The sequence below is a fragment of the Verruconis gallopava genome, assembly GCF_000836295.1.
Source record: "Verruconis gallopava strain CBS 43764 unplaced genomic scaffold supercont1.14, whole genome shotgun sequence".
Classification (NCBI taxonomy): Eukaryota; Fungi; Ascomycota; class Dothideomycetes; order Venturiales; family Sympoventuriaceae; genus Verruconis; species Verruconis gallopava.
Window position 1 is genome coordinate 512,879 of NW_015622150.1, and position 27,765 is coordinate 540,643.

The window sequence follows — 27,765 nt, forward strand, 5'->3', positions numbered from 1 at the left end:
CTCCCAACTCTTCTGTCATTGGCACGATAGCCCATCGTCTTTGCCATCGCCTCGACGAATCGACACGCTCGTCGTCTTCTGCCCCTCCCCAGGCCCGCTCAGAGCCCGACGACGCGGGTCTGCTTCGCGCGCTGTCTTCTGCTCTTCGTTTGCGTCGCTCCTGCGCTCTGGGATCGGCCGCCGCTGGCCTGCCTTCTTGCAAGAGAAAGGCGGCTGCATAGCGCGCTCATTCGTCGCCGCCGACGCCGTCTCGTGCGCGAATCTCGCGGCGACAGGCGTGTGAGAGGCGCGAAACGGTACGTTGTCTGTCCGTAGCCATTCACAGCTCCAAGCACGCCCGTCCACTCGTCCACGCACAAATGCCCACGAGCACGCCCTCTGCGTGTGCGTGCGCGCGCCTGTGTTGTGCATCGTCTTGACAGCCCGTCTGTCGGCCGGGCACATGCGCACGCGCTCACACGCAAGCACAACCCTCATCGTCCAGATCATCACCATCGTCATCGCCCTTCATCAGCACGGGCGTCACGGCGCGCACATACACACATATGCGCACACATTCACACTCACTCACGCCCGTGCCCGTGCCGCCTCGCTCTGCCGAGGCGCAGGCCGACGCGTTTCAGTGAGTGCGTTTGTCGCCAAGTATATGAGTGCAAGTATGTGCTCGCCCCGTCGCCGCATTGCACCCTCCCGCGCATGCGAACATCGCTCGGCGCAAGTTCCCCCATCACGGCTGCAGCCTGCTTGAACGCTGTGCCCAAGCACGAAGGAGTCCGGACACGAACGAGCAAGGAGAGCGACGAGAAGAGCGAAGGAAACCGCAAGTCTTGCTCTTCTCTCTTTCTCGGGATCAGCCGCTGTGCTCGCGCTGCACAGTCACCCCAGCCCAAGGCCCGGCCCCCATCGCTTCGCTCTGTCTCTCGCTCTGTTCTCGTCACCGCGCAAGGAGTCTGCAGCCTGACCGACCGCCCACGCATGCTCGCGGCGCACTCTCCTCCCCACTGCCACCACCCGCTCCTCCTTCTCGACTGCCGCCCTGTTTCCTGCGCTCTTCTTCTGCGCTGCTCTGTTCTGCGCAGCTGCTGCTGTTTTGTGCTGGCTGGTCTTGTCCGCTCGTTGTTCTGTTTCACGCTCAACCCATCCCCAGCTTTTCCTCCCTCTCCGCCCGCCCGTTCACCAAGTCTCTGCTCGTCTCGCTCACCATTTCCATTCGCGCTTCGTTTGGATGGTCAGTCTTACAGGCTTTCCAAGCCCTCGACTTGCTTTTTTTTTCCTGTCATTCTAGCTCGTTTTATCCTCCTAACAGTTTTTTGGGTTTTTCACCCCTCCCCCCCCCTCCCCCCAGCCTGGCCATTTCGTCGATGCATCTCCCCAAGCCTCGTACGCCAAACAACACTAACCGCCCGCGCTTGCAGACGACAAGTCTTCCCAACCCCCGACGCCGTCGAAATTTATTGTTGTGCACGCACATACACCCCGTTCCCAGTCTGCGCGCCGAACAGTCGATCCCGACTTCGTCGCTGATCACCTGCCTTTCGACGTGGATACGCTGCCACGCCTTGACCGAGAAGCTCAAGGTACGTTTTTCTTAGCACGAGGCCCCTGTTCATGCAGAGAAGCTGCATGGCCTGCAGTGCCAACTCATCGACACCAATGGACGTGCCGCCAGCACATGCCCTCTCTCTGCTCCACCCAATTGCCGCCATCGCCTCGTCTCCTGTGCGCGCATCCTGCTAACAGTCATTGGCCTCTGTTCAGGTCTAAAAGCCGCTCCGATCCATTCACAATCGATACAGCTTCCGCTTCCGTAGCTAGGACCAGAACGGACTCGAATCGTCCCAGCAAGAGGCGCAGCCAACCCCAGGCACCGCCTCAAGCAAAACAGCATCCAAAGGTCGCGCGTTCACGAGGCAGCCGGAGCCACCGAAGCAACGTCGGGTGAGACGACGAAAGTGACGTGATCGCGACAGCCGCGTCCTTCTTTTAACCTTTTGTCTGCTCGACGCGTTCCTGCTCGCTACAGTTCGTCGCAGACCCCGCACAACCCCAGCGCAGCACGCTCAACAATCCGCTTGAGCGCGTCGTCACAATGGAGACGGCAGGCTACCCGTATCAGCAGCCGCAGTCGCATGCTGGCCACCACCCTCAATCGCACATGCCCGGACCGTACCAAGGTGGTCAGAACGGCGCGCCGATTACCTCGCCCAGCCAGCAGCCCATGCCTCCGCCGCAACAGTCCTCGCCGCTCATGTCGCAGGGCAATCCGTACGGTCAGCACGGCGCGCCAACCTCCGGACACCACCAAGGTATGCCGTACAACACCGGCTACGGCATGCCGCAGAACATGTCCGTCACCCAGGCCGCGATGATGGCCAACGCGGCGGCAGCAGGCCCGCAATACTACAACATGCCCGGCCAGGGCTTCCCAATGCACCATGACCAGAAGATGGATCCGCGGGGCGGCCGACGAACGCCGCCTCCGGGCGGTTTGGCCCAGCAACTACCGCAGCGCCGCATGAGCCACGTCGGCAGCAGTCCCGGCGTCCAGCAACCGCAATCTGTCATGAATCGACCCCCGACGTCCGGTGGCCCCGTCGAACAGCACCAACCTTCGCCGGATGTCGGCGGCAGCGCAGAAGACACCCCACTCTACGTCAACGCCAAGCAGTTCCATCGCATATTGAAGAGGAGATTGGCTCGGCAGAAGCTGGAAGAGCAGTTGCGACTGACCTCGAAAGCACGGAAGCCGTACCTGCACGAGTCCAGGCACAACCATGCGATGCGAAGACCTCGCGGCCCCGGTGGCCGCTTCCTCACCTCGGATGAAGTTGCAGAGCTGGAGCGCAAGAAGGCGCAGGAGGCGGGCACGGCCGTGCCTGAGGAATTTGACAAGGAGAACAAGGGTACCTCCAGTGGCAAGCGTAAGGCTGACGCCGGCCCCAGCGGCTCATCGAAGAAAGCTAAGAGCGGTGGCCCAGTCAAACAACTCGACGCCGACGAGGACGACGACGATGACGAAGCCAGCGACGGTTGATCAGCTTGCCGCTCCCGCCGCCGCCACTGCTGCTCCCTCCTTCAAACCCCCCTTAACCCAAACCTCCCCTCCTACCTTGATCAGTCGAGGTCTCTCGCTGCTCTCAACTCCATTCCGTCTGTGAGAACATCTCCCAAATTGTTATGACGTTATGAAGAGCGACATATTTGTGTTCCAGTTTTCCGCCTCTTCCTCGTTTAAACACCGCTTCCCCACACCTTGGACCAACACTCTTCTTCATTCGACCTGTAGGTTCTGTTTAGTAAATATCTGTCACGACTTCGATTCGTACCTGGGGAACGCACAGAGACACAAAGAAAAAAAAACCACAAACATACATACAAAGCAGTTCCTTTCCCCCACCCCCCCCCCCCCCCCCCCCTTTTTTTTTTTTAAATCTGATTTTCGGGCGCGGCATACGTTGACGGACGGGGACATTTGGACTGGGTGCAAAGCGGGAAACTCTGGGAACTACGACGGTTAACGGCAACTTCAATCAATACCATCATCGACATCTAACCACCATATATTTTTAAACCCAAGATACCCCAAACACCAACACATTTTCAAGGAGGGCAACCCGGGACACTCGCTATTTCTGTTGTTTTTTTTTGGTCGGTTCTGTGGCTTTCTACGTGGTTTAGCATGGAGATCTATTCGTTGCAGTTTCTTGGTCTCTCCGGTGGGGGGTTAAACGCAGCAAAGCATAGCACAGGGAATTAGGGAACTTTTCTTTTTTTTTGGACGGCTTATCCAGGTGCTCGCCCTGTTATCTTTTTCTCTTCCATCTGATGGGAATGGGAAAGCTCTTTTTTTCAGTCTACATGTGGGAATATAGGCAGGACCGCGTAAACCCTCTCTCCGCCCATCTCGGAGGTGTAGTATCTCTTTTCACTTTCGATGTTTTTATTTTAATAGTGGAAACGTTGCTTACGTAGGCGCAAATTCTCGCTCATACACATGCGCATTACGCAGTTCCGTCAAAACACAAACAGTTCGATCCTGCTTTCGTGCCGATTCTACGCTTTCCCTGCTTTTCTCTCTTCACGTCTCATCTCCGGGCTCCCCCCTCTCCTCTTCCTTTCTTAAATCGGCCCCCAGCGTTGTTTCCTTATGACCTTTTTCCTACCCTGATCTTCACCTTTTTTTTTATCTTCCACACCAGACTTTGCTTTCATTTCTCTCTGCTGTCACCAGGAAGATGTTCGAACCTGCAGTGTGCAAAAGAAGAAAAGAGGAGAAGAGGGGGTTGGGGGGTTGGGGGGGGGGGGGGAAGAGTGTACATTTTTTTTTTTTTTTAAAAAAAAAAAGGGAGGGATTAAATGAAAACAGTGTCTTCGCGACGGTGACATTGCCGAAAAGATTGCATTTGACGATGCTATTCGCTTGCACTGAAGAAAAGAAGACGGAGGACCCGTTGGAAGGGCTTCGGTGTCTCCTGACAAGGCATGTTTTCTCGTCACGATGGCGCTGATGCTACTGGTGCCGTCGCCGCCGCCGCTATCGACGCTTGTTGTAGCCGTACGTTTGTAAGGAGGAAAGAAGAAAAAAAATCATACAGATCTATAAAAGAGAGAGAGAGAAATCAGCTTGGTGAAAAGTGCTTTCTGAGGTAGAGTCTCGGAAAGCCCCAATTTGAGAAATCTTGCAATTGAAGAGTTTTCTCCCCTCAATCAAAACTCGCTAGACTGCTCGTCCAACCAGCAAACAAGGGGTGAAAACAGGTGCTGCGCTACGTACTAGTGTGTTATGTCATCATTCGCATATAAAACAGGGAAGCAGGAAAAAAAAACCCCTTCTACCAGAACGTAACAATTGTGAGTTGAGTGAAATACCTGTACCTCTTTCGTCGCAGTTGTCCAGGACTTGACGGTCATTCGTCTCAACGAGCGTCAAGGGGAAGCTCGTTATGGAAAATGATAGTAAATGAAAAATATTTCCGATCGCATCCGAATTGACCCTATTCTCTTCAGAAACCTCCATGGCCTTCGCGCGTGCGAGTCTGCACGTGTGTTTGCGTATGTAAGTGTGTGCTTCAGAAGCGAATGGATAAGTATGCATGTCTGCGTGCTCATCCCGACCTTGGATACCTTGGCAGCAATTACAATGTTGATCGATGCAGCTTGGACACTGTTGGGCCGCCTCTCGAAAATGTGAGAGATCCTAGAATATGTTTTCCACATGCTAACCAACTTCGCTCAACGCCCGCGTAGCTGTCGGTGTGCTGCCCGCCAACCCGTCCCGAGCATTAAGCTGTGACGATGAGGACCTTCCTTCGCAGTACTCTGCCACAGTCGCGGGAGACCGGTCGCTCTGTCTCCCCGTGCCTTCAAAAGCTAAATGTGCACAGGTTATCATCATGCTTGGAGTCTGCCTCTCTCAAAAAGCGCTCCTCGGGGTGCTGGCGCCCAAGTAAACGTTGCTGACCATTGGGAAGTTGCCGCTCGATTGTGACGGCGATTGCGTTTGTGATGCAGTGCTATTGCCCACGTCGCCAGTAGAAATATCAGTGCCGTTCGTTCCGCTCATGCCTGGTAGGTCAATGTTCATATTCATACCACCTGGCCACATGCCGAAGCCGGACGACATGTTCGGTGTGGTCATTGTATTTGTGGAACCCGCAGTGCCGTCCATGTTAACGTTCCCGTTCTGCAAGAACGAGTCCCATGCGTCCTAGAAAATAGGTATTAGCACATGGAACACAGTCGCGATTGAATTGCGATCAAAACTCCACACATACCCAATCGATATTGTTGCCGTTGTTGCCCGCCACATCCATGTTGAACATGTTGCTCGAAGGACCAAACAAACTTGAGAACGGACTAGATGAAGACATGGGCACGTTCGTCGTGTCCGCGGTGCCGAAGAAATTCGAATTCATTCCAGACGTTGATGTGTTAGTGTTCGGCTGCCCAGGTGTACTATACTGGGCAAACATGTTTGCTGCGTCGCCGGTCATCGCACCCGAACTGAGCAAGCCTAGTGTCATCGCAGCGGAATGCTCGGGAGCAACCGTAGAGTCGTCACCATCTGTTCCATTCTGGTGGAAGCTCTTGGCATCGAAGTTGGCGGCTTGCGCAACACGCCGGAGCTGTTCTTCGTGTGACTGCAGCTTGCCCAGCATGGCGGATAGTACGCCATACGCCTTCAGAGCCTCCATACTCTGGTCCTGGAGCGTGGCCCAGATGTTGCGCGATTGCTCAAGAGTCTGCAACATGCTGGTCCGCCGCTCGTGCGACCAGTCGTACAAATCGTTGGACGCACGTCTCCCCTGACGCTCGGCCTCTGCCGTGTGGTATAAGTCCAAAGCTACTATCATAGCAGCCAGGAGGAAGTCGTTGCTTGTTAGTGACGAGACAAACCACTTAACGCTGCTTAAACGACCACCGGGCCTCGACTCATTATGAAGAGTTGCCTGATGCTTTAACATCTCCATCGCGTTGTCAATCGCAATTCGTCTCGAATATACATATCGTGTTGAATCCCGGGAGGGGCAGATGAACTTGCGATGCAGGACGCATTGACTCTTCAAAAAGAGCAAGTCTAATATATACCTTTGCATGACTACAGCGGAGGAATCTCTAAGAGCTTCATTCATGCTTCGCATGCGGAACAATGGCGGAATGTTTGCATGGATTTCGCGTAGCTTGTGATCCATTTTCATGACCTGTTCATACGAGCAGTTGGCGAAACCCTGAACTGCTTCTACAATCTCCGCATACGCGTTAATGAGTTCGTTCTTGTAGATGATATAGGTCATTGGAGTCGTCTCTGTCAGAGGCCGGGAGGCCGGCAGCTCCTTCATCTCCTCGCTTAGTTCATCGTCGTAGATGTTGAGAGGCGGTGCCGTATTTGTGTCGTGTGGTCGGATCATTGGAGGCAATCCTGCCTGCAAGGAAAATAGCAGGTCGCAATGCCGCACGACTGTCCATATTCGACGTCTCATTTCTCCCTGGAACGGCGTAACTTGTGGAAAATCTCTGCTATCTCTGTGGTAACCCATTCTCATCGCAAGACGAACAATGACGCTTACTCCTAGAAGAGGGCCTGTCTCAGCGTCTCGCGTACGCCCAAGCTCCGATATTACACAAAGAAGTAAAGTCTCCAGCATATAGGTGATTGGTGCCGTAATATCTACAAGAATGAGACATTGGGCAGTGAGTCGGCGATAATCTCTAAGCATTTTGGGTAATGCTTCCCTATATTCTGGTGGGCCGTCCTCGGCTCGAATGAAGGACTGCACAGCTATGCTCATCATTGCATAGGTCATGGCCAACCATATCAACGGAGTGTCTGATGGACTGATCCAATGTTGATCATATTGCCGTTGGTATGTGGGACCATGGATGATATCTACACCCAGAAATATTAGCGTGAAAATTCAAAAAGACAACGTCTGGGGCACATACGGAATGCTGGATCGTAATTATGTGTGTTGAAGAAGCGCGAAATCAAAACATCAGTAGTTTGTTTGTTTGGAAAAGCGGCTAGAATCTCGCTATGGCTCGCAGGCTTCTCAGTAATGAATGGAAAGAAACTTGTCGTCTCTCTCTTTAATTCCTCTGCCTTCTGCTTGACGTTGTTATAATGTTCCTCAAACTCCTTCTTGTGCGCTGCGAAATGATTTTTTACTTCGGCAATCTGTGGATAATGTTAGCTCTCTTGATTTAAAACAATTAGGTTATAAGCTGATTTCAGACCTCAGCAAGTATTGAATACCAATGCGCTTCTGACGCGAAAATCGTTTTTCCACTGTCCATCTTCATCACGCCCATCTGCTTCGACATCTTGTCCACCTCACTCTCGTCGCCATCCTCAGCGTCCTCGGGCTCCTCTCGCACGCTCTCAGCATCAAGCTGGAATCGTGGCGAGCTACCGCCAATGCTGCTGCCTGAAGCTGGCCCCACTCCGGCAATCGCTGCGTTTGCAGCAGTAGGTCCTGCAGCCTGAGCGCCATTTGTCATTAATGATAATACTAGGCTCTCCAGCCGATCGATTCGGTTCTGCATCTCGTCTGGATTTCCACTAGCTGTACCATTGTGTGATGTATTCTTCCTTTTTGCATTCGGAGCGGCATATGTGCAAGCGTCGACATCTCCCCGTTTGATGCAGTTGTCACATGGATGCGACCTATTGCATTTCAGCTTTCGATGTCTACATGGCCCACATGACAGGGGAATTCGATTGCGCTTGCGCACGACTCTGAACTGGCCATCTGGCGACTGGCCGCTATTCGATGTGTTCGAAGATGGTGGTGTGGGTGTCATTTTCAGATATCCAACTCTTAATCTCCGTTTTAACTTCCACAAATGAGGGACACACGTTGTTGGCTACAACAGAGAATTTTCACTCTGCAAACCTCCAACCTGAGATGCGCGCACCAAGAACACTAACTCGCCGAGCGCGGTTCAGATCCAAGGCGACCGCGGGGTGACTTGACTCGGGCCAACAAGTGTCCGATTCTGCCTAAGCATCCGATGTCCTCGAAGGTGCGCTCGACTTGCGTTCGCAATGAGATCTCCCAAGCAAACAGAGATGCTGGCGGCAGCAGGATAGTGAGGTTGAACGGTCCAGGCAACCACTCCTTGCAAAACTCTCTGCGTCTAGGGTCGGGGCAACCGAAGATGTCGGCCCACCTTGGTGCGCGCAATCGAACGAGGAGGCCTTGCAATCTACTACGAATCAAGCGCTTGCTCGAAGCTAACGAGACAATCGCAGTAATCCAGAGGGCAGGCGGGCTTGCGAAACGGAGACCAAGTCAAGTCTGCTGCGACAGAATTTGCGCAGTGCGAGAAAAATAGGATGTTGTGTTGAAACGGATTGATTGACGGTCTTTGCTGACTGAAGATAGTTAAACGCCCAGAAAAGGCAAGGGTCCAGGTTGATCATTAACATCATTACTTGCCCCTCCTCTTCTCACCACGGCCATCGTCCAGCCGTTGAGATGCTTCCAGAGGTCAAAATACAAAGAACTCGTATGCTATGAGTCACACGACAGCCGCAGAAACAATCCAGCACGCTTTGATGCGACTTCGTTCCAGCTGTCTGTCAATCTCTGTGCAGAAATCTCGGACTTAAGCGGAGATGCCGGAGGTACGTCATATTCTGAGAGATGCAGATATGATGGGCCTGAAATACTCCTATGTAAAGTCTCAGCTTCCTATCTTCTTAATGTAGACTTTTAAGTGCTTGGAAAACGCAATAGCCACGGTGATTTGCCCCAAAACCGATTAAGCAAGACTCATGTGTCAAAGGCTCTCCCCTCCCAGTCTTGCCTCTCTCTACTTTTCAAGTATAGACAACATTGGCGGTATATGGCCGTGTCTCAAAAGGCTCTTCCTCTTTACCGAATTCGGATCTCCCAATATGCCAGTATCCGCACGTTTGCTGATTGAATGCAAGCAACTTCAGCTCAAGACGTACAAATGGCTTCGGTGCAGGTACGATGCGTGACCTCAAGAGATTGCTCAAAACGAAGACCATATATACACACATTTGAACTATTGAATTAAATAATGCATTTTGGTTAGATGCATTTTGGAAGTAAGGCGTACAATGTGAAGGCGCATGGCGGTGTTGGTGCTGTGTAGGCGTGGCAGTCATTGATCTTTAAATATTTTTTCAGACTCTTAAGGGCAAGAGCTTGACCCTAGCCACAATCCTTTGTCGAATCTTGCCTAGGACGGATTTTAATCCTCCTCATCATCACTATCAAAGCCAAAGCTGAACCCTCCTCCTTCAGCGCTTTCTTGTTTAACTTCCTTGACCTGTTCCCATTTGCCCTTTTTACCATCAAGCTGTTTGAGCGCCTTTTCAAGCAAATCCGGATACTTCTCCTGGAGTTTGCTTACGAATAACCCATATGGATCTGTGACTTCATCCCGGAAGCCACTCACATGATCAGGCGTATCTCTTAAGAAGCGCAGAACTTGTGTCAACCGGGCAGCAGGTACGAAGTTTTGTGTAAGCGCAATGCTCTCCTCAAGATTGAGTACCAGATGGAACCAACCCGATGGCACATGCAATATCTCACCAGCGTAGCATATACCTTCGCGACAGCCTGGCGTGGCTCGTGCAATTTCGTGGAATGATAAAAGGTATTCCGCAATGGACAGAGGAGAGGTAATCTCTGATTGATCCTCTGAGAGAATGACGCCGGGGGGAGGTGGAACATCTGGGCCAGAAGGAAACATAAGCCAGTATTTGGAGCCAGTCAACGGCGCATTCCAAGCTGATGTAGCATTTGGGTCCTTGTGGAACGTGCTGCCACTCCTCTCGGGACCGATGATGAGCCAACGGCGATCAGGTCTTTGGTCACCAAGAACATCGAACAGATCTTCGCCAAAACATTCTGGGGGCCAGTACATGGCGTTTTCGGACTCCTTGCCAACCTCGATATTCATCTTCTCCACAAACTCTCGATCGAACAAATACAGCGGACTTTCATCTTGAGAGTTATTCATGTATGAAACATATTTTTTGAAGGGCCAGTCTACGGCTTCAGCTCTGAAAAGTGTCTCGGCATAATGCTTCAGCAGATAGTCGATGTTCCATTTCTGGGCTGCTGGCCATTGTTTCACAGGATTGGTAAGAATGAATGGTTGATTGGTCCATTTTGCAGAATATTCCTCGAAACTCAGATCGTCCAGCCGTGCAATCAAATTTTGGCGCGGTATATTTTGTGCATACTTCTTAAGAGACGTATGCGTGCAGAAGAATGGCCGGTGAAGCACATCTGAATACACATTCGGACAAGGAATTTTACTCCATGTGTTTGGCGGTAATTTCAAGTACGTGGCTCTCCACGTTCCTAGCCACTCGAAGTCGGCTGGCTGCGATCTACAGGATATCATGAGCCTCATTTTCTCAAGGAGTTGACTCATGATTGAGGCAGAGTGCGGGAGCCTGACTTACGCTACAAATAAGGCTCTCCATAATTCGTCGTACTGGGTGAAAGCATAGAGGAAGCGACACGACGAGCCTAGAGCCACAAGCCCTGTGGCTGGTAGGGTTTCAAGTAGCTGTAGAGTCAATTCATCAGGCAGCGCAGCAAATACACCGGCGTTGTGTTTCGAATTGACGTGGGAGCTGTATGCGTTTCCGCTAGGTTTGATCTCAAGCGGATGGGTTGGTATGTTGTCATCATCGCTCTGGCACTCCCCAGCTTGTGGAGAGAATGAGCTTCTAATTCTTTTTGAAGGGCGCTGATCGAAGTCTTGCTCAGACGCACTGGCGAGCAGTATGCCAGGCGCCATGTGTCGGACCTTGGTTGCTAGCAGTGAAATGCAAAATTTGGGCTAGCGTCGCCCACAAAGAGTTTCACTGCTTCAACACGCACTAGGGAGATGTGGCAAGCAGGCAAAAGGCACCAAAATCCCGGAAATTCGCGGACACAGCAAGGGCAAAAGTAACCAAAGTTAGTCATAGAAGCTCAAAGAATACGAGCATCTACAAAATTCTAGTGAGTAAATTCCTGGCGGCATCTGACTCCGGGTCGAATGTGGCGCAAGGCGCACGGACCTTTTTTGCTCTGAGAAGGAGAAAATAAAATCTAAACCATCGCCAAAACTTCATCCATTCAATCCAAATCCAACTACAAACAAGCGAATACACACTTTTTCTTCTAGATATCATTCTTGACTCTCGTTTGAACGAAGAGTCAGATATCTAGTTGTACTTAATACCCGCAACCGACACACGAAAGGCGACGGCACACAAACGCCCTCGCCCCACCAGTTTTCAACGCGCACCTTCCACGATCACAGCAAGCGCCTGTGATCACCTTTCTCTGTAACCGCAATCATGGCTGATTCCAAAGGTCTCGAGGAGGTTCCTGAGGGTAAGTCGGGTGTTTGCGCGCCAGTTGCGACGTTTTGCGATGCGACGGCAGCCCCGGTGAAAAATTGCAACAACAGACTAATCTCTTTTTTCCACAGGCCAAATCGAGTCCAACTACGATGAGACCGTCGACTCCTTCGACGCCATGAACTTGAAGCCTGAGCTTCTCCGTGGCGTCTACGCATATGGTTTCGAGCGTCCATCTGCTATTCAGCAGCGCGCTATCATGCCAGTTATCAAAGGTGAGTGGGCCCCCCTTAGCCGAACACGAAAGGGCACCGCATGCTGATGGAAACGAAAGGCCACGATGTGATCGCCCAGGCCCAATCTGGTACCGGCAAGACTGCGACCTTCTCAATTTCCGCGCTTCAGAAGATTGATCCCAACGTCAAGGGCTGCCAAGCGCTCATTCTCGCCCCAACCCGAGAGCTTGCACAGCAGATTCAGAAGGTCGTTGTCGCTATCGGCGACTTCATGAACATTGAGTGCCATGCCTGCATTGGTGGTACAAGCGTTCGTGAGGACATGAAAGCCCTGGCCGACGGCCCGCAGGTCGTCGTCGGTACTCCAGGCCGAGTCCAGGACATGATTCAACGTCGTGTTCTGAAGACCGACTCAATGAAGATGTTTATCCTCGACGAGGCCGACGAGATGCTGTCCCGTGGCTTTACTGAGCAAATCTACGACATCTTCCAACTTCTTCCGCAGTCGACCCAAGTCGTCCTGCTCTCCGCCACCATGCCACAGGATGTGTTGGAGGTTACGACCAAGTTCATGCGTGACCCGGTCCGTATCCTCGTCAAGAAGGCCGAGCTTACTCTCGAAGGTATCAAGCAATTCTACATTGCTGTCGAGAAGGAGGACTGGAAGCTGGACACTCTCTCCGACTTGTACGAGACAGTCACCATCACACAAGCCGTCATTTTCTGCAACACTCGCAGAAAGGTTGACTGGCTCACCGACAAGCTCACAGCTCGTGATTTCACTGTCTCTGCCATGCACGGCGACATGGACCAGGCTCAGCGTGATGTGATTATGAAGGAATTCCGTTCCGGCTCATCCCGTGTGCTGATCGCTACGGACTTGCTTGCCCGTGGTATCGATGTGCAACAGGTCTCGCTGGTCATCAACTACGATCTCCCCGCTAACCGCGAGAACTATATTCACCGAATCGGCCGTGGCGGACGTTTCGGTCGTAAGGGTGTCGCTATCAACTTCGTCACTGCTGACGATGTCCGCATGATGCGTGAGATCGAGCAGTTCTACTCTACACAAATTGAGGAGATGCCCATGAACGTGGCTGGTATGTTGTAGTCTTCAAAACCTTGAAATGGAGACAGCTAACCTGGTATAGACCTTATCTAAACGACGTTTACGAGTTTCGTATCTCTAAGTCACCGTTCTCGCTGTTCTGATATCCTAGAAAGCATCGGATTGTCAGGCTAGAGAAAGGGTGGCACGATCACAGATCAACCGCATCAGGGTTGGCACTGGTGCCGACTTTCTTCGTCTCCAAAAGTTTCGTTCGCGTGCGTATACAACACACATGACGGCGGGGAACAGCATTACGGCGTTTGTCCGACACGATCTGAGCTTGTTTCGACGACACTTGTCCAAAATGCTTTGTTCGTCAGCCGGGGTTGCAGCAGTCTCATGGTTTTTGACAGTTAGATGGGAATGGGTCGCGATGTATTTGATCCCTCGCTCTCAGTCCATGGATTTCATTTCTTTTGTCAGTTTTGTTTGTTTTCCATTATCACAGCATGCATGCGTTTTGGTTACTCAGGGAGTGCTTCTCATGCTCATGCTAGGGGAGCGCCTGGAGGTGACTGTAATTATTCGCACAATAGAGAAATGGCGTTCCCAAATCACGTCTGCCCTTTCCTGCTTTCGTTTCGTGATCTGCTCCTTCTCTATTTCTCACGCGGTGCAGTCATGAGGTGAGTGTACGTGCCAAGAGTTTCGCAACCGAAGTTGGAGAGAGGAAGGACGACACCAGGCTAACACGACGGGAAGGTGCTCAGTATCAACATCCTTCCGGCGGTCTGGTGCGCGGAACTTCTCTCTTTCCATGGCAGTCACTCTTTCAACTTCAACTGTCCTCAGGTTCTCTCATTGTCGTCTTGCACTTGCAGAAGGTTCCCACCATTCACAAACACCGCTTGGCTACGAACCCAGCCAGAACACGATGCCCGTCCGTTCGGGCAGTCCAGCTTCCGAGTCTTTGCTATGGAAGGCGCGTTTACTCCAGCACAATGCACAGCTCCTCCGTGAGAAGGACGAGCTTAAAGCCCAGGTTCAGGAACTCACGCATCGTGTGATCGCAACAGAAGCTAGATTCAAGGCTGTTGCAGACCTGGGCGACCGTGTTGCAGCTATAGAAGAAGGCGAAAAGAGTCAACGGCAAGCCTTCGCTGCATTTGATGTTGATTGTAGCAAGAAATTGCACACAGTAGAAGAGAAATATGAACAGATTGCTCGTCAAGTGAACGTCGCAGAAGGAAAATTGACTGAATTAACGGAGGAGTTCTTCAAGAGATGCGAGCAGCAGCGTGAGATGGAAAAACTAGTGGATGACCGTGTGCGCGAGCTGGATACGATATCCTCGCGTCTGTTCGAAACCTGCAAAGACTTCAGAACTGAACTAGAGTCTACCAAGGTAGCTGTGCGTCAAGCAAGCTCGTGTCTGAATCTATCAGTCTCAAATCTTACAGAGAAGGTAGAAAAGCTTATTGCACAGTCAAGGGCTGTGTCTCAGACTTCAAGAAAGGAGAATGGGCTGGAAAACAGGGTCAAACAAACGTCTTCCTTTACTACTCAGACTGATACAGTCACTTCAAGCAGCAGCCTCAGAGAGCCGCTAAATGATACAGAGTCTGCAAAGAGTACTGTTGCAAACAAGACAGAGAATGCCGTAGAATCGAAGCAGAACGCGATGAGCGCAAAGGGAACTAAGTCGAAGGGACGAAGACAATTAGTGCAAAGTAAAAAGGACCCCGAGTCGTATATGAGCAAAGCCAGTAAAAAGAAGAATCCGTAAGTGCTGCCTTGTATGACGTGCCCGCTCGCATCTTGGTAGACTGATGAACACTAGAAATGCGGAAATTAAGAAAGATCAAAAGCCACTGATTGTGGACGCTGCTCCCAAATGGCGAATGAGAACTACACGAGCTGGCCGTTCGGGATGGTCTCAATTTGGTACAAGGCCCGAACATGATGGCCTTGAAAACCAGTCCACTGATAGACCATTGATGGACCCTCTTAATGACGCGGTAGAGGGTGAGGGGCCACGAGCAGATATGCAGGCGAATCGAGAGTGTATTGATCAAGACAACGGACGTTCTTCACGTCAACAAGAAAATGGCCATCTTCAGAAGAGTAAGCGATTAAAGCTGGCACAGAAGACGAACGGAGCAAGATATACAGTGAATACTCGTATTTTCAGAGCAATGGGTGCTAGTAAAGAAATGTCAACTGAAGCAAAGGGTATGTTGTTAGCCAGAATGCAAGAGACAGCAACAAGAGCGCATTTAGCTAACATACACCCTTCAGAAATCGAAGCACCTGGGGTTCAGTCCTTGTTCTCTGCACGAAACCCCTCAGCGGGCCCAACAGTTTTGAAAGACGGGGCAAAGATGTACCTGATGCCTGTGGCCACCTTTGGGCGGTCTAAGTGGAGACGCGCGCGAGAAGCTAACCTTCCACCAACGCCTCCACCTCCAAGCCCATGATAGCTCTCTTGAGACTGCTTTCATTGCTTATGCATAGTGCTACGTCTCTCTGAACTGATATGGACCGTCTCGCTCCACTACTTCAACCTCAATATTGCCTTCTGGAATATTTATTCCATCAACCTGAATTCCGCATCTCATCTTGTCGCCTGGATTCACTGGACCTACACCTTTCGGCGTGCCAGTCAGGACGAGGTCACCGGGTTCCAGCGTCATCACTCTGCTAATGTCTTGCAGCTGCCTTGGAATCTTGTACAGCATCAATTCGGTGTTATCGCGTTGCTTCATCTGATCGTTCACGCTAAGCCACAGTAAGGCATTGTGTGGGTCAGGGATACGAGATTTCGGAATGATATCGCTGATCGGACAGAAGGTGTCGAAGCCCTTGGCTATTGACCAAGGAAGCCCTTTCCTTTTAGCTTCGTCTTGGACATTCCGAGCTGTGAAGTCGATTGCCACGAGATAGCCTGTTAGGAGAAATGAGGCGGTCAGCTCTCCCGTCGCCCTGAATTTTTGGGGAAGTATGACGCTTGCAGCTTACCATCAATAGCTTCAATTGCGGCCTTCTCGTCTCTTGCGTCAAAGTCCCGTATGGTTTTGCCCATAATAAGGCCTAGTTCAACCTCATAGTGAAGATTCACGCCTTTAGGACGTAATACAGGTCCGGATCTCGGTGGCAGTATAGACGACGTGGGTTTGAGGAAGAAGAACGGTTGCTTCGGTTTCGTGTTATTTAGCTCTTTTATATGGTCGCTGCGTGAAAAAAATGTCAATTCAATCCTGTGCCCCAACGACGCCCACAGTGCCTACGCGTAATTTCGACCTATGCATATTATCTACATGTTTTGTTAGCGTTAAGATTCATGGCGGATTTAAGTTCAGCATTACACTGACCTTTCTGCAATTGGCCCTTAAGGATGCGGCTGATGCCATATCTGCTTGCTAAGAACTTCCCTCAGCAGCTGCACAGAAGGACCTTTGGGGTGGCTTTCTAAGTTATTCCCCCGTTGCAAGATGTTTCGTATGCTGCGCTCGGCATGGCGGACGTCAACGTCGAACGTCGGAGCTCGGTACGCTTAGCGTCGGACGTGTCTGGGCGAACATTCGGGTGTTCCGCCCGAACCACATACACCTTCAGACGAGCGCCGTCAGGTCCTCCAGAACCTTGGCCAAAACCGGCAGAAACCTTACGCAGAGGAGCGAACACCTTGCTTCTAGCCGGAGTCGAGATCCGCGGATTTGGACTGCAATGCAGGTGGCGAGCGTGTTGTCGGACCTGACGTCCCTGCGCGTCTGCGTACGTGCCTGGGTTTTTTATTTTTTTGATCTTCCCCCGAACCTTTTCAGACGGGAGCCGAACTCTTCTAACATCTGTACGCAGGACGGCGCGGCGGCGCAGAAGCTGGTGATGGCGTATCGCGGCGCCGGGGCCAGGGAGGGTGCTGAGAGCGGCGCAGAGGAAGCTGATCCGGACCTTCAGAGGGCGAAGGACCTTGTGGATCTACACAACAATGTCAAGGTCAAGCTCGAAGAGCAAGGTCTCGACCCGGAGCTGGAAGAGCTGCGGAGGAAAGTCGAGCGGCTTGTGGAAGGGCTGAGTGGATGAAAAGGGGCAAGAATCATGGCCCAAGCAGATGTACGGCACTCATGCTGACTTGCGCTACTACTGCGATTGCTCTTGCTCTGTGCGAGTGGCAAACAAGGCCAGGATTCATACTCAGGATCATTAACGCTCACACCGAAATGACGGTGCTAAGATTAGCTGTCTCGTTGATGGAAGGATAGAGTGTCGGCGAAAGGGGCTGGGCACGGCGTTATCAAGGCAGAGTGATGAGATTACGCTACATACAACGTGTGAAGAGACGCACAAAATGAGCCTGCCACCACCCTGAACACATGCACGCACAAGTGAAGCAGCAATTCAAAAGAGAAAAAACAACATATGAGAGACAATCGCTTTGTACATGCACCGCTCACAATGCAAGTCATCTCGTATTTCGTCATGCCTACCCATTGCCACGTGTTAATTCGGGGAAGAAGAAAGAACGAGATATGCACGGGAAAGATCACATATTACAAGGAGTTCAGAGAAGAGGAAAGTGGATTGAACGCTAGGTATTTGAAAACGTGTATACTGAATGAGATACGTGAGAATTACGGCTCAGAACCCAAAGGGATTTTGCGGGGCTATCACATCAATTAGCTTGACGTACGACCAAGGATTGAAGAGAAGTATAGAGACTTACTAGCTTTGCTCAAGTTTGCCCTGCCGGTTGGTTGAGGAGCAAGCTTCTTGGCTCCCTGTGTTCCAAACCTCACCGGCGGTGGAGGTCCAGTCTTTTGCGGGATGAGCGGTGCAGGAGCTTGCTGCTGAGGTGGTATGGGTGGGACTGGAGGGGGAGAGAACGACTGGCTGTTAAACTGATTGTTGTTCAATTGATTCGCAGCAACTCCAGTGGCCTGAGGCTGCAGAGCTGGAGGCAGGAATGCATTGACACCTGTTGGTTGTGGTTGCAGTGGCGAGGGCCCAAAGCCCTGCTGTCCAAAGCCCGTGGCCTGAGGTTGGAAGCCAGTCGCCTGAGGCTGGAAGGGAGCACGAGGTGGGTCAGCAAATGGCGACCCATTCTGCTGCCCATTCATGATAGCTTGTTGGAAAGCTGGGTTTTGGAAGCCAGTTTGCTGAGGTTGGAATCCGCCAAAGCCGGTTTGAGCTGGCATAAATTGCCCAGCATAGCCCGTAGGCTGAGGCATGAGACCATTCTGCGGGAATTGATTGAATCCCTGTTGACCCTGGAAACCTGTCGGCTGAGCTTGCAAGAAAGCGGCCTGCTGCTGCTGGAACAAACGTTGCTGATTTAAATCTGACAGACTTTGTCCAGGCGGTGCAGCCGTCGTCTGCATTCTCAGAGGTAGATTGTAGCCAGTAAGCTGTGGCTGCAAGGGAGGGGGCTGGAAGCCACCCTGCTGATTTGGATTCTGTGGAGCCGACGCGGATCGACCGGGGGGAGGAGAAATGAGAGAGTTCACGGGCAGATTCTGGGTGTTCTGCGGCTGATTCGGTCGCTGCTTTGGCTGCGCAGGCTGAGCTTTTGCAAGTTGTTCGAACAATGATGGTGTTGCTCCAGTGGGCTGAGCTGGTTGAGCTGGTTGAGCCGGTTGAGCGGACACGGCCGGAGGAGATTGAGTAGCTGGGGCCGGCTGAGGGGCTGGAGTTGGTTGCAAAGGAGGTGAGAGTAATGATAGTTCCGCCATGCCTGGGGTGATGGCGGGCTGCACCGGCGGCGGCGGCGACGAAGCAGTTGTTGTTGTTGCAGGAGGTGGTGCTGCAGCTGTCTTCGACTCTCTTGGCTCCCATGCATTGTCATCGAAACCGTTCGTAACCTTTTCGGGCTTTGGTGCATTCGCTGACGGCGGTGCTTGCTTCTCTTCACCTGTAGTCTGTCGGAGGAGACTGGGATCAAGTTCATTCTTCGTTTCCGTGGGAGGAGCTGGTCGACCCTTGGCAGTATTGTTCTTCAATGCACCACCTGGGCCGGAAAACAGACTTCCGTTCGCCGCCTGATCCTCCAAGCTGACCTGTCGCTTCCTGTTGAACTTAATATCTAGGCTCTTCATCACTCGCAAGATATCGCCCTCCTTAAAGCCCAGAGTGCGTAACAACACTGGAGTTATATCCTCGAGATTCTCTTCTCCTATGTTATCCCGATTGAAGGCCTGTGAGTATCGCTCGCATATCTGAGCGTCGACACCGGCAGCGAGAAAGAAATCGAACCAGTCATGATCTGGCTTCTTTTGTATCGATGCGCCAGCGTGGCCAACTTTCTTCGAGTTCTTTCTCTTGATGTCAGACAGTGGCTTGAGTTCATCGAGAGAAATGCCGGTCGCCCTCTCCACGAATTCAAGATCCTCGAGAGACATTTTTGGCACGGGGACGGCAATCTTGACACCATTGAGTTTGTGCAGGTGGATCTTCTCATCACGCAAGCCCAAGAACTCGGCTTCGACCTTGAACGCACCAGTCCTATCTGTCCATGTTCGCACTTTGGAAGGATTCGGCAGAGACTTTTTATCGGATTTCGTGTCTTTGCTTGCTCGCTTGTCTCGCGATCTTGTCGGCTCATCAGTCGATGCCATCAAGCTGCTATGTCTCTTCGGTAGTTGCAGGCCCGAAGATCCCTCTGGAGCAGGGTCGACCGGATCGACCTCCCTCTTCCTTCTAGCTGCCTCACGAGCAAGACGCTCCTCTTCTGCTCGATTCTGCTCGACGATCGATCTCGTGGACGGCAAAGGACCAGTAGGACTGGTAACAGATGCAGGTGCTGGTACTGTGCCAATGATGTCGACGTGATTGCTCGGGACTACGCCCTCCTTGCCGTTCTTGATACGTCTGACCATCCACCACTCATCGCTTTTTGTATCATCCAGGATAATGACCTCGTCACCCTCTGCCACTGTGACCTCGTCGTCCCCTTGAGCCATGAAATCGTATAACATCTTCCCTTTCTTCAGATTTGAGCCGGACCCTGCTTCTATAACTTCTCTAAGCCCCTCTGCTCGTGCAGCACCTGCAAGTTCGCCCAACGCTGAGACGATCTCATGCGCAGTGTCCTTTGCACCCGCGTGGAAATCGATGCTCTTTGACGGCCGAACGAGCTCCATGAAGACGTGTTTCCCTTCGATCGAGTAATGTGTTAACTTATCGGCCGTCCACTCTTTAGACGAGCGCTCCTTCTCCGCAGAGATCATAATGATGCCCTTCGCAATGTTAATACCTAGGGTGACGGGCATTTTCTTTCTCTTTCCCAAAACTTCAACCATTTCATAGATGTTGTAGATGTGATATCCACCCGGAGAGTGCAAGGCCTCCTCCTGCTCTTCTCGCATAGAGACACGACGATTGTGGGGTGGCGACGCCAGGACACCAGGCGGCTCTGGTGACGTAGGTGACTGAAATCTCACATTGCGTGTTGCGGGCGGAGACGTCGCATCTGAGGGTGGACGCCGTGGCAACTTGGGAGCTGGTGCTTCCTCCTCTGATTCCTCCGGTGTGAACTGTACGTTACGGGGCGGAAGTGTTACTGCTGGTGGCGGCGACACCGGCCGTCTAGCGGCTACTCCTCCTGCCCCCCCGCCAGTTCTCTGCTGTATAATGCCAGCTAAAGCAGCCGCCGGCGTCTGCACGGGGCTTGGTGAGGACTCCGGAGTTGGTGGACCTGGAGGCTCCGGTTCGGGTTCCGCCGCCGCCGCCGGTCGTGAGCGAGCGGGTGTAGGCGGTGGCGCATCAATCTCCTCGATGTAGTTGGCCGGTGCAAATCCGAATTCGCCATTGATCCCAACGAGCGTCCAGTCAGGATCTGACTTGTCATAGACGCTCAGAATGGCATCTTCAGAGAAGGAAAGCTCCTCGTCAGTTTGTCTCGCGTAGTCGTAGAGAGCTTTTGCTTGGCCGAGCGGTTGTGCCTCCACAGCATTAGCCTCTTCCGTTCCAAGGAGCGGCGCAAATACAGGGTCAAGAGGGTTCTGGACGTCGTGTGCTTACGCAACATCACGACTTGGGTAGAAAAATACACCTACCTCTTCCACATAATTGGCTGGGATCAAGCCTTCTGGTTCTTCCTCATCCTCCGAAGCTGCCTTTTTCTTCGCTTTCCACCAATCGTCCTCGTCTTTCTCCAAGACGAAGAGCAAGTCGCCGTCGGCGATGGCCAGCTCGCCCTCGCCAGAAGGCGTGTAGTCATAGATTGCTCTATATACGCCAACGAAACCCATGTTTTCAGCTTTATCTACGCATTTGGCTCTGAGATCCTGACGCAGCTCCCCGCCTTGGAAACCGTGCTCCTTGGAGTGAGTGTAGCGCCGCCTTTGTCCTTTCTACTGAGCCCGGAGAGCATTCAGCAAGGCGATACGCGTTTGTGAGACGAAATATAAGCTCTTTCGCGACGAGAACCGTATGGCCTGACGTGGCGGGAGGGAATTGTGTCAACGTTCGTGGGATGTCAGGGAGTCGAGTGGCCGAAGCTGCTGGCAGGGTAAAACCAACCAGGAAACGAAGACTCAACAGAGGACTAGGAGCAATTCAATGGACAAGGACGGAGCCGCCAGCTGCAAAAGCTGACAGGCGTAAGAGTTGAAGGTAGTCTGAAGAGTTGGTGACAAGGCCCTGGGGCTTGACGTTGCTTGTGAGACGTAACGGCGGCATCTTGGGCTGGTTCGCGAGGTCCCGGTCGTCAGCCATCGCTTGGCACGTGCACGGTCACCCTCAGTCTTCCTTATGCCTTCCTCAGTGCTCTTGATTCGTCGTCTCCTTTTATCATATCACATAAATTACAGATATTCTTCCCGCCTACTATTTTAGCTTTCATCTCTCATAACGCAGTCTTTGCGCTTGTGATCCGCGTGCGACGGAATTTGATGGCGGGAGTCCCCATCTGCGTATTCCTCGCCGTGAATCATCGTAGAAGTCTTATTCTAAGTTTTCGCGCATGCAAACGCTCCAAAATGGTAGGAATCCAAATCTTAGAGGGCTCTGACGCCCAAATGAGATGCTTGATAGCAAAAGTTCATCAGTCGATGATTGACATTGATCTGCTCTGAGTGATGTTGTTCATCGAAAATGAGAGTGGCAATGACGTGAAATCCACCGAGTGACAGATAAGTGGTGCCAGCATCGGCCAAAGTTACGGCGCAACAGCAGTGCCGTCTCAGTTTTCCTCGTCGTCTACCGAAGGCGTGGCAGTGAGGTCTGAAAGCTGGCTCGACGAGAAACTCGCGTCCGCGTCAGCAATACCACCGATGCTGGTGGCAGGATCGAGCATTCCCAGCAGCACTCTGATGCGCTCAGCACTCATATCGAGTACGCCCTTGGCGGCCTGTTCCTCTGGGGATTTGCCCTTGCCCCTCCGCCTAGCATCGCCGGTCGCTTTGACCGCTCGAGCGCGTATTCCCTTTTCCACGGCGTTGGTCAACTCGATGCTGGGCTCCAATCGTCCTTCGCTGAACATATAAAACAATATGTGCTCGACCAGCAGGCTCATCTTTGCGTTTTCGGCCGCCGAATTTGCGTTTGCAGCGTGCGGAAGGTAGTGCTTGATCAGGTCGTTCTGTGTCACGTTGAAGATTTGGGCTTTCCGAGGCGGAGCTGCCAGGAAGGGCAGCAACATGTTGATGAGCAGAGCGATGTGCCAGTGCGGAGGGAAAGGCCCGGGCTCCGGAGGCAGAGTAGCCAGGAAGTTTCTGAAGACGGGTAGTGGTAGTGGCCGAAGAAGCTCGGTGAATACGTCGTAAAGTTCTTCGGAATACGTAAAATGCAGCGGCAGTGTATTCGACACGCAAGTCAGCTGGTCGAGCATGTTAGCAACGATGATGTAGCGGCAGTTATGGTAGTGCGAAACTTGCCAGTATCATAAGTCTCTGTCTCAGCCTCATGCTCTCGAGACCTCCAAGATCGGGTTCCGCATTTTCGCCGGCGTCAAACGTGTCGTCATCCCCATCCTCTACCACGTCGTCCTCATCCTCCGTCGCCGCGTAATCCGCCCACTCGTTCTCGTCGAGGTTGATCTTCTTGTTCCGGTCCCACAGACTGGCCTCGTCCTTGACCTTCCTCTCCTTCGTCTCGTTTTTCCACACCTCTCCAAACTCTCTCAGCGCCTTCTCCTCGCCGTCAGCCAGGATAGCGCTGATCACTTTTCGCCTACCGGCCCGCCCGCCAGCGCCGTCCAGATACTGCGCAATGAGGGCCTCGTGTGCAAGTTTAGTCCAGACTTGGGCCGTCGCGTCCTCAACATCGATCGCCTGCAGCCGGAGGACGAAGTCGTGCTCCAGAATGTCAATCATGACCTCGAGCCACAGCCTCCACCTCTCCCATCGCTTCCTCCATCGCACCGAGCAGTTGAACGCCCAGCCGACCACGTTCCAGAAGCTGTCGGCGCCGCGCTGTCGGAACACGCTCTTCTCCCCCGCAAACGGCGTCCGCAGCTGGCCCTCGTCCTCGTCCTCGTCCTCGTCGTCGCCGCTCGTGCTGACGTTGCTCGCACACGCCTCGTCGAAAGCCTCGCGCTTGCGCTTCCGCCGCATCGCGCGCGCGCCCCGGAACTGAAAGGCCGTCGCCAGCTGCGCCTGCACCGGCCCGACCACGGTGCACGTGTCGCGCAGATAGCGCAGCGCTTCGTCTGCGACCCGCAGGTCCTCGTCGGACCTGGCACGCGTCGTATACAATGGATGCACGACGAGGGTCGCGGCGAGCTCAAAGTACGAAGTTGGCGGCACGTACACCGGCGGAGCCGATGGCGCTGAGCGGCCTGTCGCGAGTATTGAATTCAGAAGCGTGAAGCCTTCCAGAACTGCAAGGTTGCGTCAGTAACGTCGGAACGAAACAAGAGATGAACTTGACGGGTAGGAAGATTCGAACATTGTTTGTTTTCCAGGTATACTGCCACCGCCTGTCGTAGTCTGTAAGGCATTGCTTTTGCCTCGCGATGTGTGTCTCTTGACTTGTTTGAAACCACCGACATGGTCGATGGTGTCGGGGCAGATGTGTCACCCATTCTGGCGGTCCAAATTACGAGCAGTAGAAAGAAAAGAATGGTCTACGATTTCTTTTTTTCTTCTTCTCGGGCACGAAGTTCACAAGTGTCTCGTCGGAGACGCGCTATCACGAGGTGTGGCTAGTGTTGACGAGGCTTACGCTTTCAGAAGGCGGGAATTCAAAAAAGAAAGAAAAAAGTCTTCCGAGTTCCTAACATGAAGAGTAAAAGATGTGATCATTGAAATGCCGTTTCAAATCCGAACTATGTAAATCATGGGCAGCTAGCTGGCGTAGCTAACACACAGGGGTGGGGGAGTATCTAATCGCTAAAACTACAGCAGCAAAAATAACCCGCCAAACAGGGTAGAAAATGGACGCAATGCATAAACGCATGACAATCTAGCAGAACCGTAGACGAAAACTTTGTCAAATACAAGCCTCTACGGCTTTGCCGCTAGAGCACAGTTTTTGCAGAAGACATCACATGCATCCTGCAACTCCGCACCGCAGAGCTGACAATCCCATGGTTGCTGACTCCACGTGAAGCTGATTTCATTTTTGTGCATGTCGAGCAATGCTTCCGAGAAGGATCGCCCTATGTCTGGAGGCAGAGTGAATTCTTGTACAGATTCTGCCGTCTGATCTGAGGTTAGAGAGGGACACTCAAGGAGCTCGCAGGCGGAAGCTTGCAGAAGGCTTATGGGCAGAACGTGTGAAATGTTGGATTTGGACGGTGGGTCGACGTCTGTGATCCTGAAAGGTGTCCTAGAAGGCACCAGAGCTACCACATCATCATCATCCATAGCATCGCACAGCTCGGGAAGTTCTTCGACCAAGCCAGAACCGTAGCGTAAGGGCTTGGCTAGATCTAGATTTGGTCGTCTCATGGACATCAAAAAACGTCTTACGGCGTCGTGGACAAAGTCACGCGCACGCAAGGATCTTGAATAGGCATCTACCCTGACTTCTGCCGCAAATCTGGTCTGTGTCTCCATAGCAAGCAGACCACGAAGCTCTTGGATGGTGTCTCTCTGGGCCTGGTTCTCACGCAACAACTGCGCTTCTCTCCGTAATCCTGGTGGGCTTGAGGCACGATCTGGTGCCGCTGGTGAAGTGGTGGCGCCTACCGGTGCGAACTGTTGGCGGTATTCAGCTCGTCGAACCGGAGGCGCCACCCCGTTTCCCGTCTCCAGCGGAGGTCCACCCAATTGGCGCGCAAGCGATGGGACTTGGCCCGGGGCCAACACTGTCTGTGCAAGCAGCTGCATGCGAACGCGATTGTTGGCTTGAATCGGCCCGGCGACATGGCCGTCCTCTTCATCGAAGGAGGGGTTGTGACGGACTCCGTCCCCGCAGAGTGTCTCGTACAGAATCTGCCATATGTCCTCCTGAGTTGCTGCATCGACAGCCATACAAGACTGGGCATGCTCCACGAATGCTTCCTTACTAGGAAAGGACATGTAGCATTTGCCGCAGTGATGGCTTGTCGATTTGTGGCTGTTGAGTGTGTCTGGCGTTTTGAAGCCCAGGAAGCACTCACCACAAACGTAAAGGTCATGATTTCGTTTCATGTGCTCGATAAGACGTATAATAAATTCGTGGGGTGTTGTTTCGCACACGCGAAAGCCGTTTTCGGTGGTGAACACGTCACTCCGACACTTTCTAAACGGGCAACCAAGACGATGCGCCCACTTCTCCTTTGGTTTTCGCTTGGGCTTAATTCCTGTCGCCAGTCGCTCGAGGTCATCAGCAGGCCGCTTTCCTAGCGATGGAGTAGTCTCGCGGAAAGCGGATTGGCTGGGCTGACCGTTCATGCTTGCCTCCGATGAAGAGGACTCCATCTTCGGCTCAAGGAGCGTTGTGCTCGTAGGGTCGTGCTGTAGTAGATGCATACTCGACTCCGCAAAGTCGAAGCGTAGCGGCTGTTGATGCTGCATATTGTCTTCCTGAAGCAAGGTGTGATTTGTGGCAGCCGCGGCGATCGCGGTGAGATGCGAAGAAACCGGGACAGCGTGGTCTACCTGCGGCTCATACTGCATCTGTTGCGACCCAGGTTGTTCCACGGGCATGGGTATAGCAATGGGTGAGGGCTGTGCGATGTGAGGCGCGTTGTCGACACCAGACCAGACCTCATCCGAGGCGCCTAGACCTCCATGATCGTGCCTCATGTGTCTGTTTAGATTGTCTTTACGCGTATAGTTCTTGTGACATGTCGGAAAAGGACATTGAAAAGACCGCTGGCCGGTATGTCGGGGCATATGTCGGGCAAGATCCTTGAGGTGTATGAAGCCCTGGCCACATTGCTCACACTTGTACGGCCGTTCGTTGCTGCGCGTGTGATATCGCTTGTGATGTCTAATGGCGATAATCGTTAGCTTGGGAACAGGGCCGCTGCCTATAGAGAGTACTTACACCAGGTCACCTTTGCGGGAGAAGATCTTGTGACACTCCGGACACCTCAAGCTAGGGTCTCCATTGGGTGGTATGGGCACGGAGTTAGGAGGCGGCGCAATGGCAATATTCTGCAGTCGAAAGCCGTTGTGTGCTGCGCCTACGTGGGCGGGCTGGATGCGCATGACAGAGAGGCCGGCGGCGTCGGTAGGGTGCTTGTCTCTGATATGGTGGTGCAGATTCTTCTTCCATTTGAAGACCCTCTCGCAGCCTTGGACGGGACACTGGATCAAGGGGATGTCTGGACGGAACTGGCCAACGCTCGGGGCCTCGCTCCTCTCGTCGTCCGACGGATCAGAGCTCGACTGCGGCGCCAGGGACGAGCCTGGGTTCCGTCGCTTTCGCAGCATGTCCTCCAGCGAGACGCAGTCGTCCACCATGGTCGACGTGCGCGAATCCCACGAGAAGACGGGCGTCTCGCGGTCGTACGCGGTGGCAACCCGCTGCAGGGGCGCCAGCTGGGGACTGTCGCTGCCGGCGACAGTGCGGGAGCTGCCACTCTCAAGCGTGATGTCGTCGACTTCATTGCAGAGCCTACTGATCGAGCCGAGCACGTAGAAGCCGCTGTCAATGTTGCTCGCGGAGCCCGGGTCGGAAAACAAGGAGCCCACGCGGTCTAGCGTAGGGTTGGGCGGAGGCGGAGGGTCGAGACACGGATCGGCCGTGACTACGCACATTTGTCAGCATTCTCTTCTCGCAATTCGGATTGCGCCGATGTGTCGAGAACGACGTACCGTCGGCCGCGGCCATGTTGCGGGCGGAGGATCAGATAATGGGGACCGTACGGGATGCTGAGGCCTCCGTGGCCCTCAAGACGCTGCACGGCTGGCTCGAGACCTCCCACGTGAGATTCACGGGTGGGAGGAAAGCAGCAAGGCAGGTCAGAGAAACAAACAAGGCAAAGGCGAGATGAACAATTCAGGTTTGGACAATTGACATGGGCAGGACAGGCCTTGCAGACGCAGGAGTCATGGTGTGGATGAAGATTTGGTGGACCGCAGCAGACGATGATGGCGGACTCGGCGATGCTGGAGCTTGGGACTTTTGTGCGCGAATGAGCAGTGAAGAAGGCTAAAGTGGCGCCTGGGTCGTGCGGAGCCAGCAAAGAGGCCTCCAAAACACCAAGACCCTTGTTTTGATGGGCATGCCTGAGTGGAATGAGCACTTGTAGGCTGATGTTGGGGGGG

General features: G+C 52.9%; 11 protein-coding genes across 13 annotated transcripts; 4 read left to right on the plus strand and 7 right to left on the minus strand.

Annotated features, from left to right (window-relative positions):
* Positions 1-3,411, plus strand: PV09_04933. 3 transcript variants are annotated; one of them, XM_016358375.1, is made up of 3 exons: positions 1-296; positions 1,416-1,577; positions 1,759-3,411. In XM_016358375.1, the coding sequence occupies exon 3, from the start codon at positions 2,090-2,092 to the stop codon at positions 3,032-3,034; it is 945 nt and encodes a 314-aa protein (XP_016213993.1). In that variant the 5' UTR covers positions 1-296; positions 1,416-1,577; positions 1,759-2,089; the 3' UTR covers positions 3,035-3,411. The 3 variants fall into 3 exon arrangements, with proteins under 3 accessions (XP_016213993.1, XP_016213994.1, XP_016213992.1); XM_016358376.1 differs by lacking the exon at positions 1-296 and having other exon boundaries at positions 411-1,577; positions 1,759-2,921; positions 2,979-3,411; XM_016358374.1 differs by lacking the exon at positions 1-296 and having other exon boundaries at positions 411-1,577.
* Positions 3,412-4,346: 935 nt separating this feature from the next.
* Positions 4,347-8,845, minus strand: PV09_04934 (uncharacterized protein). The gene is made up of 4 exons (XM_016358377.1): positions 7,735-8,845; positions 7,444-7,675; positions 5,775-7,387; positions 4,347-5,707 (listed from the first exon to the last, which is right to left on the minus strand). The coding sequence occupies exons 1-4, from the start codon at positions 8,299-8,301 to the stop codon at positions 5,414-5,416; spliced, it is 2,706 nt and encodes a 901-aa protein (XP_016213995.1). The 5' UTR covers positions 8,302-8,845; the 3' UTR covers positions 4,347-5,413.
* Positions 8,846-9,523: 678 nt separating this feature from the next.
* Positions 9,524-11,467, minus strand: PV09_04935 (uncharacterized protein). Its single transcript, XM_016358378.1, has 2 exons — positions 10,949-11,467; positions 9,524-10,873 (listed from the first exon to the last, which is right to left on the minus strand). Exons 1-2 carry the CDS (start codon positions 11,287-11,289, stop codon positions 9,724-9,726), a joined length of 1,491 nt encoding a protein of 496 aa, XP_016213996.1. The 5' UTR covers positions 11,290-11,467; the 3' UTR covers positions 9,524-9,723.
* Positions 11,384-13,759, plus strand: PV09_04936 (ATP-dependent RNA helicase eIF4A). Its single transcript, XM_016358379.1, has 4 exons — positions 11,384-11,873; positions 11,971-12,114; positions 12,174-13,175; positions 13,227-13,759. Exons 1-4 carry the CDS (start codon positions 11,837-11,839, stop codon positions 13,235-13,237), a joined length of 1,194 nt encoding a protein of 397 aa, XP_016213997.1. The 5' UTR covers positions 11,384-11,836; the 3' UTR covers positions 13,238-13,759.
* Positions 13,760-13,888: 129 nt separating this feature from the next.
* Positions 13,889-16,089, plus strand: PV09_04937 (uncharacterized protein). The gene is made up of 4 exons (XM_016358380.1): positions 13,889-14,908; positions 14,967-15,358; positions 15,425-15,926; positions 15,977-16,089. The coding sequence occupies exons 1-3, from the start codon at positions 13,944-13,946 to the stop codon at positions 15,601-15,603; spliced, it is 1,536 nt and encodes a 511-aa protein (XP_016213998.1). The 5' UTR covers positions 13,889-13,943; the 3' UTR covers positions 15,604-15,926; positions 15,977-16,089.
* PV09_04938 (uncharacterized protein) lies at positions 15,287-16,626 on the minus strand. The gene is made up of 4 exons (XM_016358381.1): positions 16,498-16,626; positions 16,414-16,439; positions 16,145-16,356; positions 15,287-16,070 (listed from the first exon to the last, which is right to left on the minus strand). The coding sequence occupies exons 1-4, from the start codon at positions 16,534-16,536 to the stop codon at positions 15,643-15,645; spliced, it is 705 nt and encodes a 234-aa protein (XP_016213999.1). The 5' UTR covers positions 16,537-16,626; the 3' UTR covers positions 15,287-15,642.
* A 109-nt stretch (positions 16,627-16,735) lies between these two features.
* On the plus strand, positions 16,736-17,788 carry PV09_04939 (uncharacterized protein). Its single transcript, XM_016358382.1, has 2 exons — positions 16,736-16,900; positions 16,985-17,788. Exons 1-2 carry the CDS (start codon positions 16,853-16,855, stop codon positions 17,207-17,209), a joined length of 273 nt encoding a protein of 90 aa, XP_016214000.1. The 5' UTR covers positions 16,736-16,852; the 3' UTR covers positions 17,210-17,788.
* PV09_04940 (uncharacterized protein) lies at positions 17,418-21,839 on the minus strand. Its single transcript, XM_016358383.1, has 3 exons — positions 21,178-21,839; positions 17,850-21,063; positions 17,418-17,790 (listed from the first exon to the last, which is right to left on the minus strand). Exons 1-3 carry the CDS (start codon positions 21,370-21,372, stop codon positions 17,765-17,767), a joined length of 3,435 nt encoding a protein of 1,144 aa, XP_016214001.1. The 5' UTR covers positions 21,373-21,839; the 3' UTR covers positions 17,418-17,764.
* A 465-nt stretch (positions 21,840-22,304) lies between these two features.
* Positions 22,305-22,952, minus strand: PV09_04941 (uncharacterized protein; the record flags this gene model as incomplete). The annotated part of the gene is made up of 1 exon (XM_016358384.1): positions 22,305-22,952. One exon carries the CDS (start codon positions 22,950-22,952, stop codon positions 22,305-22,307), a length of 648 nt encoding a protein of 215 aa, XP_016214002.1.
* A 25-nt stretch (positions 22,953-22,977) lies between these two features.
* On the minus strand, positions 22,978-24,332 carry PV09_04942 (uncharacterized protein; the record flags this gene model as incomplete). The annotated part of the gene is made up of 2 exons (XM_016358385.1): positions 24,011-24,332; positions 22,978-23,942 (listed from the first exon to the last, which is right to left on the minus strand). Exons 1-2 carry the CDS (start codon positions 24,144-24,146, stop codon positions 22,978-22,980), a joined length of 1,101 nt encoding a protein of 366 aa, XP_016214003.1. The 5' UTR covers positions 24,147-24,332.
* Positions 24,333-24,349: 17 nt separating this feature from the next.
* PV09_04943 (uncharacterized protein) lies at positions 24,350-27,603 on the minus strand. The gene is made up of 3 exons (XM_016358386.1): positions 27,313-27,603; positions 26,540-27,245; positions 24,350-26,482 (listed from the first exon to the last, which is right to left on the minus strand). Exons 1-3 carry the CDS (start codon positions 27,326-27,328, stop codon positions 24,568-24,570), a joined length of 2,637 nt encoding a protein of 878 aa, XP_016214004.1. The 5' UTR covers positions 27,329-27,603; the 3' UTR covers positions 24,350-24,567.
* Between the last annotated feature and the right edge of the window lie 162 nt (positions 27,604-27,765).

Bases quoted from the DNA above. Each gene is read 5' to 3' on its own strand.
- PV09_04936 (XM_016358379.1), top strand. From the start codon at position 11,837: ATGGCTGATTCCAAAGGTCTCGAGGAGGTTCCTGAGG. The intron at 11,874-11,970 runs GTAAGTCGGGTG...TTTTTTCCACAG, and splicing joins TCTCGAGGAGGTTCCTGAGG to GCCAAATCGAGTCCAACTAC. The intron at 12,115-12,173 runs GTGAGTGGGCCC...TGGAAACGAAAG, and splicing joins TATCATGCCAGTTATCAAAG to GCCACGATGTGATCGCCCAG.
- PV09_04940 (XM_016358383.1), bottom strand. From the start codon at position 21,372: ATGGGTTTCGTTGGCGTATATAGAGCAATCTATGACTACACGCCTTCT. The intron at 21,064-21,177 runs GTAGGTGTATTT...AATGCTGTGGAG, and splicing joins CAGCCAATTATGTGGAAGAG to GCACAACCGCTCGGCCAAGC. The intron at 17,791-17,849 runs GTAAGTCTCTAT...TTGATGTGATAG, and splicing joins GGCAAACTTGAGCAAAGCTA to CCCCGCAAAATCCCTTTGGG.
- PV09_04935 (XM_016358378.1), bottom strand. From the start codon at position 11,289: ATGGCGCCTGGCATACTGCTCGCCAGTGCGTCTGAGCAAGACTTCGAT. The intron at 10,874-10,948 runs GTAAGTCAGGCT...GATATCCTGTAG, and splicing joins TGGAGAGCCTTATTTGTAGC to ATCGCAGCCAGCCGACTTCG.
- PV09_04938 (XM_016358381.1), bottom strand. From the start codon at position 16,536: ATGGCATCAGCCGCATCCTTAAGGGCCAATTGCAGAAAG. The intron at 16,357-16,413 runs GTAGGCACTGTG...TTTTTCACGCAG, and splicing joins TGCATAGGTCGAAATTACGC to CGACCATATAAAAGAGCTAA. The intron at 16,071-16,144 runs GTAAGCTGCAAG...TTCTCCTAACAG, and splicing joins CGCAATTGAAGCTATTGATG to GCTATCTCGTGGCAATCGAC.
- PV09_04937 (XM_016358380.1), top strand. From the start codon at position 13,944: ATGGCAGTCACTCTTTCAACTTCAACTGTCCTCAGGTTCTCTCATTGT. The intron at 14,909-14,966 runs GTAAGTGCTGCC...GATGAACACTAG, and splicing joins GCCAGTAAAAAGAAGAATCC to AAATGCGGAAATTAAGAAAG. The intron at 15,359-15,424 runs GTATGTTGTTAG...TACACCCTTCAG, and splicing joins AATGTCAACTGAAGCAAAGG to AAATCGAAGCACCTGGGGTT.
- PV09_04934 (XM_016358377.1), bottom strand. From the start codon at position 8,301: ATGACACCCACACCACCATCTTCGAACACATCGAATAGCGGCCAGTCG. The intron at 7,676-7,734 runs GTCTGAAATCAG...CATTATCCACAG, and splicing joins GGTATTCAATACTTGCTGAG to ATTGCCGAAGTAAAAAATCA. The intron at 7,388-7,443 runs GTATGTGCCCCA...TTCTGGGTGTAG, and splicing joins TAATTACGATCCAGCATTCC to ATATCATCCATGGTCCCACA.
- PV09_04933 (XM_016358375.1), top strand. From the start codon at position 2,090: ATGGAGACGGCAGGCTACCCGTATCAGCAGCCGCAGTCGCATGCTGGC.
- PV09_04939 (XM_016358382.1), top strand. From the start codon at position 16,853: ATGCAGGTGGCGAGCGTGTTGTCGGACCTGACGTCCCTGCGCGTCTGC. The intron at 16,901-16,984 runs GTACGTGCCTGG...ATCTGTACGCAG, and splicing joins TGACGTCCCTGCGCGTCTGC to GACGGCGCGGCGGCGCAGAA.
- PV09_04943 (XM_016358386.1), bottom strand. The intron at 26,483-26,539 runs GTAAGTACTCTC...TATCGCCATTAG, and splicing joins TCCCGCAAAGGTGACCTGGT to ACATCACAAGCGATATCACA.